Source organism: Tiliqua scincoides, chromosome 1 (genome assembly GCF_035046505.1).
Source record: "Tiliqua scincoides isolate rTilSci1 chromosome 1, rTilSci1.hap2, whole genome shotgun sequence".
Classification (NCBI taxonomy): domain Eukaryota; kingdom Metazoa; phylum Chordata; class Lepidosauria; order Squamata; family Scincidae; genus Tiliqua; species Tiliqua scincoides.
The window spans coordinates 21,625,621-21,637,757 of NC_089821.1; the positions used below are offsets into that span (position 1 = coordinate 21,625,621).

Below are 12,137 nucleotides of genomic sequence, written 5' to 3' on the forward strand. Positions count from 1 at the left end.
TCTGGCCTGGACGCCTTTAAAAGGGGATTGGACAAGTTTCTGGAGGAAAAATCCATTATGGGTTACAAGCCATGATGTGTATGTACAACCTCCTGAATTTAGAAATGGACTATGTCAGAATGCCAGATGCAAGGGAGGGCACCAGGATGCAGGTCTCTTGTTATCTGGTGTGCTCCCTGGGGCATTTGGTGGGCTGCTGTGAGATACAGGAAGCTGGACTAGATGGGCCTATGGCTTGATCAGTGGGGCTTATGTTCTTATGTTCATGGGTTAAAAGTTCTACCAAATTAGAGCCTATACACTCATATTTAGCAGGGGGGAGGGGCACGAGAGGGGTTTGTGTGTATCAGGAAGTTGTATAGGGAGCAGAGGTGAGACAAATGGGATGCAGGGGGGAGGGGCATGAGAGGGGTTTGTGTGTATCAGGAAGTTGTATAGGGAGCAGAGGTGAGACAAACGGGATGCAGGGGGAGGGGCACGAGAGGGGTTTGTGTGTATCAGGAAGTTGAATAGGGAGACATCTAAGAGAAGGAAAACTCTGATTCCAAACCTCCACTGCCTTGTGGCTACATCCAGTTGTGGAAAAGGCTTCAGGAGTCAACCTCGAGGCAAAATCAGGAGCCGGAGTCCCTCAGGCAGTTCATGGCTGCACACAGTCACGTTCTGGCAACTCCTGCGACGCCGCTGGAACCAACCGTATTGGTTTCTGCCTTTCCATTGGATCATTCCAGCGACGTGGAGAGGGGGGATTTGCTGCATGGGTAACAGCCTATCCTCCATACCTTCTTTACCCAGGCTTCGCGCACTGGAGTGGACACTCCAACTCCGCCATACGGCGTCGGCACAACACGGGAAGCAGCAGTTACCGGTTATAAGTCTTCGCTCGATTGGCGTAGGGCATGACTCCAGGGCTGCTTCCGACGGTGGGAGAGATCATTGCATCTCATTGGGCAGCTACCGCCCGCCTTAAGCTGGGCAGTCCCCAGCCAGTAAGGTGTTGCCTCGCCACGGTCCGTTAACCTCATGGGGTGCGTGGGGTTTAGGGTGAAAACCGACAAGCGGATCGACAACTCTGCACCATGCAATAGAAAACAGAAAACTCCTGCCCTAAAGCTGGGCACCTGGAACGTAAGGACAATGACACCTGGCTTCTCTGATGACCTGCAAGCAATAGACGATGCACGCAAAACAGCTGTCATCGACATGGAGCTGAGCAGACTGCAGATGGACATCGTCGCCCTTCAAGAGACTAGGCTGCCAGATTCCGGATCTGTCAAGGAGCAAAATTTCTCATTTTTCTGGCAGGGAAAACCACCAAATGAAACCAGGGAACATGACGTTGGCTTTGCGGTCAGAAATACCCTGCTGAAATCCATCATCCCACCTACTGTGGGAAGTGAAAGAATTTTGTCCCTGCAGCTCCAGTCATCAGCAGGACCTGTCACTCTCATCAGTGCTTATGCACCGACTCTGTCGTCTCCAGCAGAAGCCAAAGACAAATTTTATGATGACCTGGCCACCACTATCAAGAAGATCCCCGTAAAAGAGCCATTGTTCATCCTCGACGACTTCAATGCTAGAGTTGGCGCTGATAACAGTTCGTGGCCCACTTGCTTAGGTCAGTTTGGCACTGGGAAGATGAACGAAAATGGCCAACGCCTGCTAGAGTTTTGCTGTCATCACGGTCTCTGTGTCAGCAACACGTTCTTCAACACAAAGCCCCAACATAGAGTCTCTTGGAGACATCCAAGATCAAAACACTGGCACCAGCGCGACCTGATTCTCACCAGACGCTCCAGCCTTCCCAGCATCAAGATCACACGCAGCTATCAGGGTGCTGCCTGCGACAACGACCACTCGCTGGTGTGCAGCAGAGTGAAACTGCAAACAAAGCGACTGTACCACACAAAAAAGGAAGGAAGACCTCGCATTGATACGAGCAAGACCGGGGATCAGAGAAAAGTGGAGGAATTTGCACAAGCGCTTGAGGAATCTCTTCCAGGCCCGGTTGATGCAAACGCATCCAACAGATGGGAACATTTCAAGAATGCTGTTTACAACAACGCCTTGTCCATATTTGGCAAGAAGACCAACAAGACGGCAGACTGGTTTGAAGCCCACTCTGAGGAGTTGACACCAGTCAGTGAGGAAAAGAGGAGAGCTCAAGCAGCATACAAGGCCTGTCCCAGTGAGCGCAACCTGCAGGTCCTCCGAGCTGCTCACAGCAAAGTCCAGCAGACTGCCAGGAGATGTGCTAATGACTACTGGCTCCAGCTCTGTTCCGAGATACAGATAGCAGCTGACACGGGCAACATCAAGGGGATGTATGATGGTATCAAGCAGCCCCTAGGTCCAACAAAGAAGAAAATTGCCCCTCTGAAGTCTGCCACAGGCGAGGTCATCCAGGATCGGGCGCAGCAGATGGAACGCTGGGTGCAGCACTACTCTGAGCTATATTCCAGAGAAAATGAGGTCACCAAAGAAGCGCTGAACAACACTGAGTGCCTGCCTGTGCTGGAGGAGCTTGACAGTGAACCAACCCTAGAAGAACTTCACGTGGCCCTGGACTCCCTTGCCTTTGGCAAGGCACCTGGAAAAGACAGCATCCCTGCTGAAGTCCTAAAGTGCTGCAAAGAGATCATCGTCACTGAGCTGCATGAAATCCTTTGTCTCTGCTGGAGAGAAGGTGGAGTACCTCAAGACATGAGGGATGCAAACATCATCACGCTGTACAAGAACAAAGGCGACAGGGGTGACTGCAACAACTACCGTGGCATCTCTCTCCTTAGTGTTGTAGGAAAGTTGTTTGCCCGAGTTGCACTAAAGAGGCTCCAGGTACTTGCAGAGAGCGTTTATCCAGAATCACAGTGCGGATTCCGAGCCAACAGGTCCACCACCGATATGGTATTCTCCCTTAGACAACTGCAGGAGAAATGCAGGGAACAACGACAGCCACTCTTTATAGCCTTCATAGATCTCACAAAGGCTTTCGACCTGGTCAGCAGGGATGGCCTCTTCAAGATTCTCCCCAAGACTGGATGTCCACCCAGGCTCCTCAGCATCATCAGATCCTTCCACAAGGACATGAAGGGCACTGTTGTCTTTGATGGCTCCACATCAGACCCCTTTGACATCCGAAGCGGCGTGAAGCAGGGCTGTGTTCTTGAACCAACCTTGTTTGGGATCTTCTTCGCTGTCCTGCTGAAGCAGGCCTTTGGAACTGCAACAGAAGGCATCTATCTCCGGACCAGATCAGACGGAAAGCTCTTCAACCTCTCCAGACTGAGAGCAAAGTCCAAAGTCTAGCTGAAATGTCTGCGTGACTTCCTCTTTGCCGACGACGCAGCTATCACTACCCACTCTGCCAAAGATCTCCAGCAGCTCATGGATCGTTTTAGCAAGGCCTGCCAAGATTTTGGACTGACGATCAGCCTGAAGAAAACACAGGTCATGGTTCAGGATGTGGACTCACCTCCCTGCATTACAATCTCTGCGCATGAACTGGAGGTTGTCCATGACTTTGTGTACCTTGGCTCAACGATCTCTGACACTCTTTCTCTCAATACCGAGCTAAACAAACGCATCGGTAAAGCAGCTACCACGTTTTCCAGACTCATAGAGAGTCTGGTCCAACAAGAAGCTGACGGAACATACCAAGATCCAGGACTACAGAGCTTGCGTCCTGAGTACACTTCTGTACTGCAGCAAGTCATGGACTCTTCACTCACAACAGGAGAGGAAACTGAATGCTTTCCACATGCGCTGCCTCCGACATATTCTCGGCATCACCTGGCAGGACAAAGTTCCAAACAACACAGTCCTGGAACGTGCTGGAATCCCTAGCATGTATGCACTACTGAAACAGAGACGCCTGCGTTGGCTCGGTCATGTCGTGAGAATGGATGATGGCCAGATCCCAAAGGATCTCCTCTATGGAGAACTCGTGCAAGGAAAGCGCCCTACAGGTAGACCACAGCTGCAATACAAGGACATCTGCAAGAGGGATCTGAAGGCCTTAGGAGTGGACCTCAACAAGTGGGAAACCCTGGCCTCTGAGCGGCCCGCTTGGAGGCAGGCTGTGCAGCATGGCCTTTCCCAGTTTGAAGAGACACTTGGCCAATAGTCTGAGGCTAAGAGGCAAAGAAGGAAGGCCCATAGCCAGGGAGACAGACCAGGGACAGACTGCACTTGCTCCCGGTGTGGAAGGGATTGTCACTCCCAAATCGGCCTTTTCAGCCACACTAGACGCTGTGCCAGAACCACCATCCAGAGCGCGATACCATAGTCTTTCAAGGCTGAAGGTTGCCAACAATGTTTTCTCTAATAAAGATGGTATTAAAACTTATTTTCTTAAAGTTCATTAATAAATGTGAGTAAGGGCCAGTTCTAAATAAAGATGGAGTGACAGTGAACCCTACTGGTTTTAAGAATTGTTGGAAATTGTGTAATTTTGGCAAAGTTTTAGAATGAAAGCCCACCTGTATGTAAATGAGAACCAATCAATGGCCTTGCTTACTTGTTGCCCACCTATCCTCCATCTTGTATGTAAATAATGTTATCTGTGCCCTATTAAACATTGTGCCCCATTTATGATGTCAAACCTTCAGCGAATGAAGAGTCTGAATGTTCAGACAAAAGGACTGTAAAAAGTATAAAAGTTAAAACACAATGGCCAATCCTGGTCCATGCTTTGCGACTAGAGTCCCGTGGACCAATTGTATACAATTCAATAAAGCCTGTGAACCTTCACCCTGTGTACTGAGTTGCTTAGCTGAAGTGGCTCTTTGGCCTTGCAACTGTGCTTCCTGGTCTCAGTGGGTCCACAACCCACCAAAAAATGGGCCGTGACCAACTGTTTGAGAAATGCTGTGCTAACCTATTCTTCCCCCATAGGTCTTTGTTTTACCAGCACCTATTCTGATTACCTTCTTCAACTAGTCTGCTCCTAGATTATGTATTCATTAACTTCCCTCATTTTCTGATTCACCAATCCTGCCTAACTTACACAAATTAAACAATGGCAATGTAATAGACACCTGTGAGTATCAACACTAAAGCACCAATAAATGTTTAAGGTTTTAAGACGTTGAATATAAATGGGAATTAGGAAGCTTTTATCACAATTATGACTCTGTTTAGAACTGTCAACATAAATATTAATACTATTTGAGGATCACAACACTTTCTACCAAAAGGGACTCAAAATGGCTTACAACAAAATTAAGTTAATCCATACAATTTATAAAACAATAATCAAATAGCAGGAAATAAAAACATCAGCAAAAGCAAACAAATCAGAGAATGCAACACAAAAAATTAAGAGAACCCAGGAAATGGCTGGGTTCAGCAAAAAATTGTTTGCTGAAACAGTGACTGCGTCCGTCTCCAGCAAAAAGCCACAAGTGGGGGCACACATTAACTGGCAGGGGGTTCCAAAAGGTGGAAGCCACCATTGAGAAGTTCCTCACACATCACCACCAGCCTAGCCTTTAGAAGAAGGGTGTCAAACTCATTTCATACAGTGGGCTGAATAGCATTCATGGCACCTGCTGAGGGCTAGAAGTGATGTCATTAAGCAAATTATGCAACCACTTTTGTCTCACTTAGGAACTAATTAGCTGCAAATGACAAAAGATATGAGATAAAATCTCATATTTTAAAGATATGGGAGAGCCTAATTATCACATGGGATGCCCTTTCAGCAGTGGCACTACTCTCAGGATGTCACTTTGGAGCTCAGTAGCTAAGAGGTACTCTACAAAGAGATATTTGAGCTCTTCAGGCACCTTAGCAGAACTTTCTCTCACACCCTTCTTGGGCTGTATCTTCCCCCACACCATTTCTCACCTTCTGAGGCCTCCTTCCCTCTCTCCCTCCCAGTGCCTCAGCAGAAGGAGCAAAGAAGCAGCTGCTGAAAGGGCAGCCTGCACAATAATTGGGCTCTCCCAGTACCACTGCTTCTGCCAGTGTGTCACTTTGCAGCTCAGCAGCCGATGGTGGTGCTGGGAGAGTCCAATTATCACAGGGGCTGGACAAAGAGCTTCCGTGGGCCATAACTAGCCTGCAGGCCTTATGTTTGATACTCCTACTTTAGAAGGTTGCAGAAAATGAAAGATAGCTACCCTTCCAGATCTTAATGAATAACGCATACAGAGAAAGAAGGTCCCATCATGTACCTGGGCCGTGTTGTTAAAGGATTTAAAGGTAATAATCAGCACCTTGAATTATGTATGAAAAACTGGTAACCAATGCAGCTGAAACAATAAAGGCGAGATGTGTTAATTTAGCCTCCCCCTGGTCAAAACCAGGGCAGCTGTATTTTGTACCAGTTGAAGCTTCTGAAGGTCCTAGTTGCAGTAATCCAATTATAAGGTGACTAAGGCATGAATAACTGTGCCCAGGTCCACCTCAGACAGAAATTGATGCAATAGGAACACCAGCTGAAGATGAGCAAAGACACTCAATCACAACTGCAAACTGATCATCCATAAGGTCAAGTCCAGGAACAATCTCAAATTGCAAACCTCCTCCTGCAAGAAGTGTTCAACCAGTGGTACCTCTAATCTTCATAGCTGAGTGCATAGAACCCATACCATGGCTGCACAAAGATGGCTTCAGAGTGCTTGGTGATGACATCACCGTCATTGCCAAGGACTGGAGTGTAAAAGGAAAGCATCGCAGGGCTTTCATTAGGGCTGTACTACTTAGAGGGAATGGTGTGTGCAACCTAGAACAGACTGGCTCATTCTTGCAATGTTGGGGTCTCCTGATTTGGCAAGAAGACTTCCATCTTATATCAATTAAACTTCAGTTTGTTCCCTGCACCCCCACCCCTTTACTGACTTCAGACCTTTCACAGCTTCCTCAGCTGGAGCTGGTAACCATATAAAGCTGTGCCTCAAGTGAATACCAACTGAGCAGGAGTTTCCAATACCATCACCTGGAATCTACCCCTCAGGAAAGATCACAACCACAGTACTTACCAGTCCCATCATAATAAGTTGGTCCAGAAAGATATGCCGCCAGGAGGACCAGCAGAACCAATAGCGTCAGTCTACTGTCCACTTCCCAGCATAGATTATCCACAATATAACCACAGCTGATTCAGCTCCAAAATCAGACCAGAAGTCAGACAAAAATGTGTTAAGGTAATCAGTATCCTCTAAAGGAATCTTTAGAGCTGGATCAACATCATTTAAGCACCTTGTCTAAGAACGGTAAATTGGATACTGCCTGATAATTATTCAATATGGTGGGATCCAATAATAGTTTCTTCTGCAGAGGGTACATACCTGCCAGCTAAAAGCAGAATGATACTACATACTCCATTAAAGAAGCATGAATTACATGCGTGGTCCACTTGGCCAGTCCACCTCTGAAAACCTTTATTAGCTAGGTTGGGTAGGGTAAGAGTGCATGTGGATAGTTTCAAGCTTCTAAGGATCCTGCCAACATTTAAACAAATTGGAAAGAATCCATAACTATATGGTGTTGAAGAAATCTGTCCTACAACTGCTAATGTGGAGTACAAATGGCAGATGTAAGCAATTTTATCTGCCCCAGGGCAGTCTCTTTAGCACGATCATTGAAATCCTCCAGAATCAACATCGCTTCTATTTTCAAGCTAACTTACCAAGGATTTTCACTGCACAATGTGGGCTCTCCAAAATAACTCCTTCCCCTGTGTCAAATATGGGGTTGTCAATTCCAGTTTTGGGAGGAATTTGAGCTAGCTTCTTCAGTCGCATAGAAGAATTAAGGTCCAGTTCCTGTTTCTTCCCTTCCTCTTCTCGTCTCCGTCTCAGGTCCTCCTGCTGCTGTCGAATTCGCTCAAGCTGAGCACTCCGCCGTAGTGGCATCATCCTGGTGCCCAGGTCACCAGGGCAATCAATAGCCATTTCTCGGTGCTTCTGAGGCTCCTCAAGAGGTGCAAGTTCCACATTTTTTGTTTCATTGTCAGAATCTTCTGTTACATGACCATTCATATGAGAAGTTGTCATTGTTGTATACAAGGGACCGTACCACTTGTCAGACATAAACGTTATTATAAGGCCTATTTCCTGGATGATACCATTTAAAATCCATTATAATGTCCAACAATTCTTCTTATGCATTACCAGGCCATGATGAAAGTTACCCAACAAAAAAACCTAAGAGAAAATATAAACAGAGAAACCAAAGTTAGATTTTCCACATTAATTCTTTAACTTAAATGGTACCCGTACATTCTATTCCTATCAGAAAATTTAGGAGAAATACTTAAGTACAATATTCCATCTCTAGTTCAGCTTCCTGTATCTCACAGTGGCCCACCAGATGCCTCAGGGAGCACATAAGACAACAAGAGACTTGCATCTGGTGCCCCCCCTTGCATCTGGCCTTCTGAGGTAGCCTACTTCTAGAATCAGGAGGTTGCACATACACATCATGGCTTGTAACTCATGATGGACTTTTCCTCTAGAAATCTCTCTGAGGAAAACTCCTGTCTAGTAAGGAAAACTAAAACTAAAGTTCAGATCTATATAGCAGGACAAAATTACGCTAGTAAAGGGGAAAGCTCTAACCCTGAACAAGTATTTATCTGTATAATCCATGCAGAACTGGGAACATTGAGCGCTACAGTAGGTATCGGGCATAAACACGTATCACTCACTACAGACTTAATGAAGATGAATAACAGTATCTAAAAATCTGCTGAGGATTTATTTCACATAGGAAAATCTTTCACAATGACCAACGACCTAAGGGCAGTGAAGTGTCATAACTATGATGCCCTTCAGGAACGCCTTAGCAGTATTCTCTGAAAGTACCCTTGGCTTTTAGCTATTCATCCATTGCAAATCAACACTTCTATAGCTTGCTTCCACTAATTACCAATTCCTGACCTCCCATCAACCCCAAAGTGCGGTAGTTGCAAGAGTAAAATAGGAGTCCAGATAAAAACATGATTGCTTTGTTTTGCTAAGCTCCACTTTAATATCAAGCAGCTCTGAAAATAATTGTTTTACAGTAACTTCAAAACTGGGAGGATTCATTTCTTTTTCCAATGAGTGTGGGAAAACACCTAATCCCTCAGTGTCTTTGAGGACAAGTTTGCCAATTCAAACTGCAGCACTTGAGAGAACCAACCATTTGAGCCAGATCTGATGATGGACAGGTAGACAAGCCTTCTTGGCTTCCATTTTACCAGACTGAGAGCTAGCAAAGGAGATAGCCCCCAATCCTACCCAACTTTCCAGTGCTGATGCAGCCATGCCAATGGGGCGTGTGCTGCATTCTGCGGGGGGGGGGGGGCAGTAACAGAGGCCTCCTCAAGGTAAGGGAATGCTTGTTCCCACACCTTGGGGCTGCATCAATGCTACAAAGTTGGATAGGATTGGGTATTTAGACACCCATTTACCAAGAGGAAACATTCTTGCCCTTGAGGGTCTCTGGAAGCAGAAAGCAGCCTATTACTGGCTTGGAATGACACAGGTGGAGGGACATAAAAGCTTAATGTCCAGTATGTGCAGAGTTCTCTCTTCCTCTGAAGCCAGGTTCTGAAAGAACACAGGCAATGTCAAATACTGATTAATGTGGAAAGTTGAAACACCTGAGGCAAAATGGCAATGTTTTGTCTCAACAACACTGCTTTATTTGGGTGAAATCTACTGACTGGAGTGTCAGAGCTTAGAACATACAGTTCATTGGTCCTCCATGCTGAGGTAACATCTATCAGAAACACAATCTTGAATGTGACTAGACAGATCTAAATTCAAATGGTGTGCCAATAAGCTGGGACAATAAGACCCAAACTCATGGTTTATCAATGAGTAGACAATTGAAAAGTGACTGCAAAAAAATGGGCACATTTGTTGCTATCATTGCCTTCCATTCAACTGTAGACAAACTTTCAGAGTCCATCAAACCTGCAGACCTGCAAAGTATACTTGTGATTTGTACAATATCCTGGATGCAGGTATTCTTTGGTTGAAAGTAATTAGATGCTGCTAGGCACAGAATGGTTTCCACTTTGCTGAATTCTGCACATGGAACATTTCCTCAAGTGAATTAGGATATCATTTAACTCACTCAATACCAACTAAATTAGCCTTGGTGTTTCAATGTTGCAATATAGCATTTGGCCTTCGTTCTGAGACAAGAGGTTCAGGTGGGAAGGGAGGTGACTTGTTCCTTGTCATCTTGAGCAGAAATGCAAACCAGATCTTGCAGCTACCACAGTTTTAGCAGAATGCAGCTGATGCTGAATTTATACACCCTGTTGATAACTTTGGCAATTTGGGCAGAAGTGCATAAAACAGGGGCTCTTCCTAAGACACTAGACATGCATTCCCTTAGGATGACCAGCTTGGCTACAAAACCTGTGGCACTTGGTACTGTGGCTGGTGGCAAAAGAGATCTGCAAGAGGGCAACCCCACTGATGAATTGTAGAATGTAAGACAACGACGTCAACGTTCCCTTCATAGTCAACCACTTTGTCCTATGCTCTACTGAGGGTAACTGACAAGTCGCCAGATACCCTTGCTGAGTGAACAGTAGCTGGGGTGATGCAATACTGAATGCCAACAGCTCTAAAAAATGGATGTGAGCTTTCTTCTATTGTGTTATCCAAGCTCCAGTGATTATGAGGGGGCTGCAAAGTGTTTCCCATTCCCACATCAAAGTGGCAGCAGTAATGGTTCAGAAGGGCACCCACTGCTAATAGGAATGTAGGATTTGATCCAGAATGACCAGCAGTTTGTGCCCACAACATACTTGAGATCTGAATATCAAAAGGAACTATCTTTGTAGAGACCTCATGTGTAGAAGTGCCAACAGACTGACTGACAGATACCATGTAATCCAGTGGTTTTCAGAGCGGGGTGTCGGCCCTGGCCTCTTTCCCCTTAAGGGGCGGGGCAGCCAGGAAGCAAGGAGGAGGCAGCAGCGCGATCCCCAGGACTGCACAGCTCAGGAGGGCTGCAGGGGCTTGGGTGCTCTTACCCGAGCCTCCTGCAGCCCTGCAAGACCTTCTGCAGGGCTCCCCAGATCAGGGAAAGTGAAAGCAGAGTGATTTAAAGCGGCCAAACTGGAAGTGGGGTGTGATTGTTCCACTTTCTCTTCTAATAGGGCTGCAGGGACTGGGATGCACTCACCAGTCTCTGCAGCAGCCATCCCTGGGTGCAGGGAAAGAGAAAGTGGCGTGATCGTGCCCCACATCCGGTTTAGCGGAGCAGGGTGCAATCGCTCCGCTTTCACTTTCCCTGACCTGGGGAGCCCTGTAGGCCCTTGCTCTGGGATCCCCGCACCCCAGGACAGCTGCTGCAGGGACTGGCCAGCGCACCCCAGTCCCTGTACGCCCCTGAGCAATGCAATCCAGGGAATCGTGTCACGGCCTTCCACCTGCCCCTGCTGCCTCCCCCCCGCAAAGACTTACTGCGGGTTTCAAACTCCCTGAGAGTTTCAAAACTGCAGATGTAATTTACAAGGTGTTGGAACTGATGCATAAGTTGTGATAGTGACCTCTGAAAAATCTGTAACAAAACATGTTATGGAATCACTGCAGCTGTGATAATCCCTGTCCCCATATCAAGCCAGGCTGGCCCATGCCAAGTGATTGTGACCATAAGGAGAGTGTCAGTATTCCAAATATCATGAAACCAAATCACAGAGTGATCATTTGAGGTTCTTACAGTATAAGCATCAGTATGATAATCTGTTGTAGAAGATCAATACTGAGCTTTACTTTGAGTGTTCCCAGCTTGGTAGCCATGACATCAGCCTGCAGTCTGGATGAATGTCAAAGTTGCAACAACCTCCCCCTCAGAAACTATTGTACTCTGTACTATGTCCAATCTAGGTAAGGAACTCACCAATGTCATTTTCAGAACTGACCATGACAAAGAGTAAGACCATTCCATGTCAGTGACTCAGCCCTGAGAGGCATTGATGTTGAGGCCCCAGAAGGTTTTGACTGACTTGGTTTCTTTCTGCCTTCTTATCAGGGGGATCTCTAGTACCAGCCACCTGGTCAAAGCAGGATGTACTATTTTTGCCGTGCCTCTTTTGGGTACAACAACTCTCCAATAATAGCTTATGTGCTGTCCGACTCTACTGCTTTGAGAAAGCCACCACCATAATGAAAAAAGAAGTGGGC

The 12,137-nt window shown here is 46.5% G+C and overlaps 1 protein-coding gene across 2 annotated transcripts in view; it reads right to left on the reverse strand.

The window, feature by feature from the left end:
• The window catches only part of PALS1 (protein associated with LIN7 1, MAGUK p55 family member), an 83,502-nt gene that overhangs the window by 46,235 nt on the left and 25,130 nt on the right, over positions 1 to 12,137 (reverse strand). For both annotated transcript variants that reach the window (XM_066632883.1, XM_066632877.1), the window contains exon 3: positions 7,634 to 8,150. In XM_066632883.1, the coding sequence (XP_066488980.1) occupies positions 7,634 to 8,036 (403 nt within the window). In that variant the 5' untranslated portion in view covers positions 8,037 to 8,150. The remainder of the gene's footprint in view (positions 1 to 7,633; positions 8,151 to 12,137) is intronic.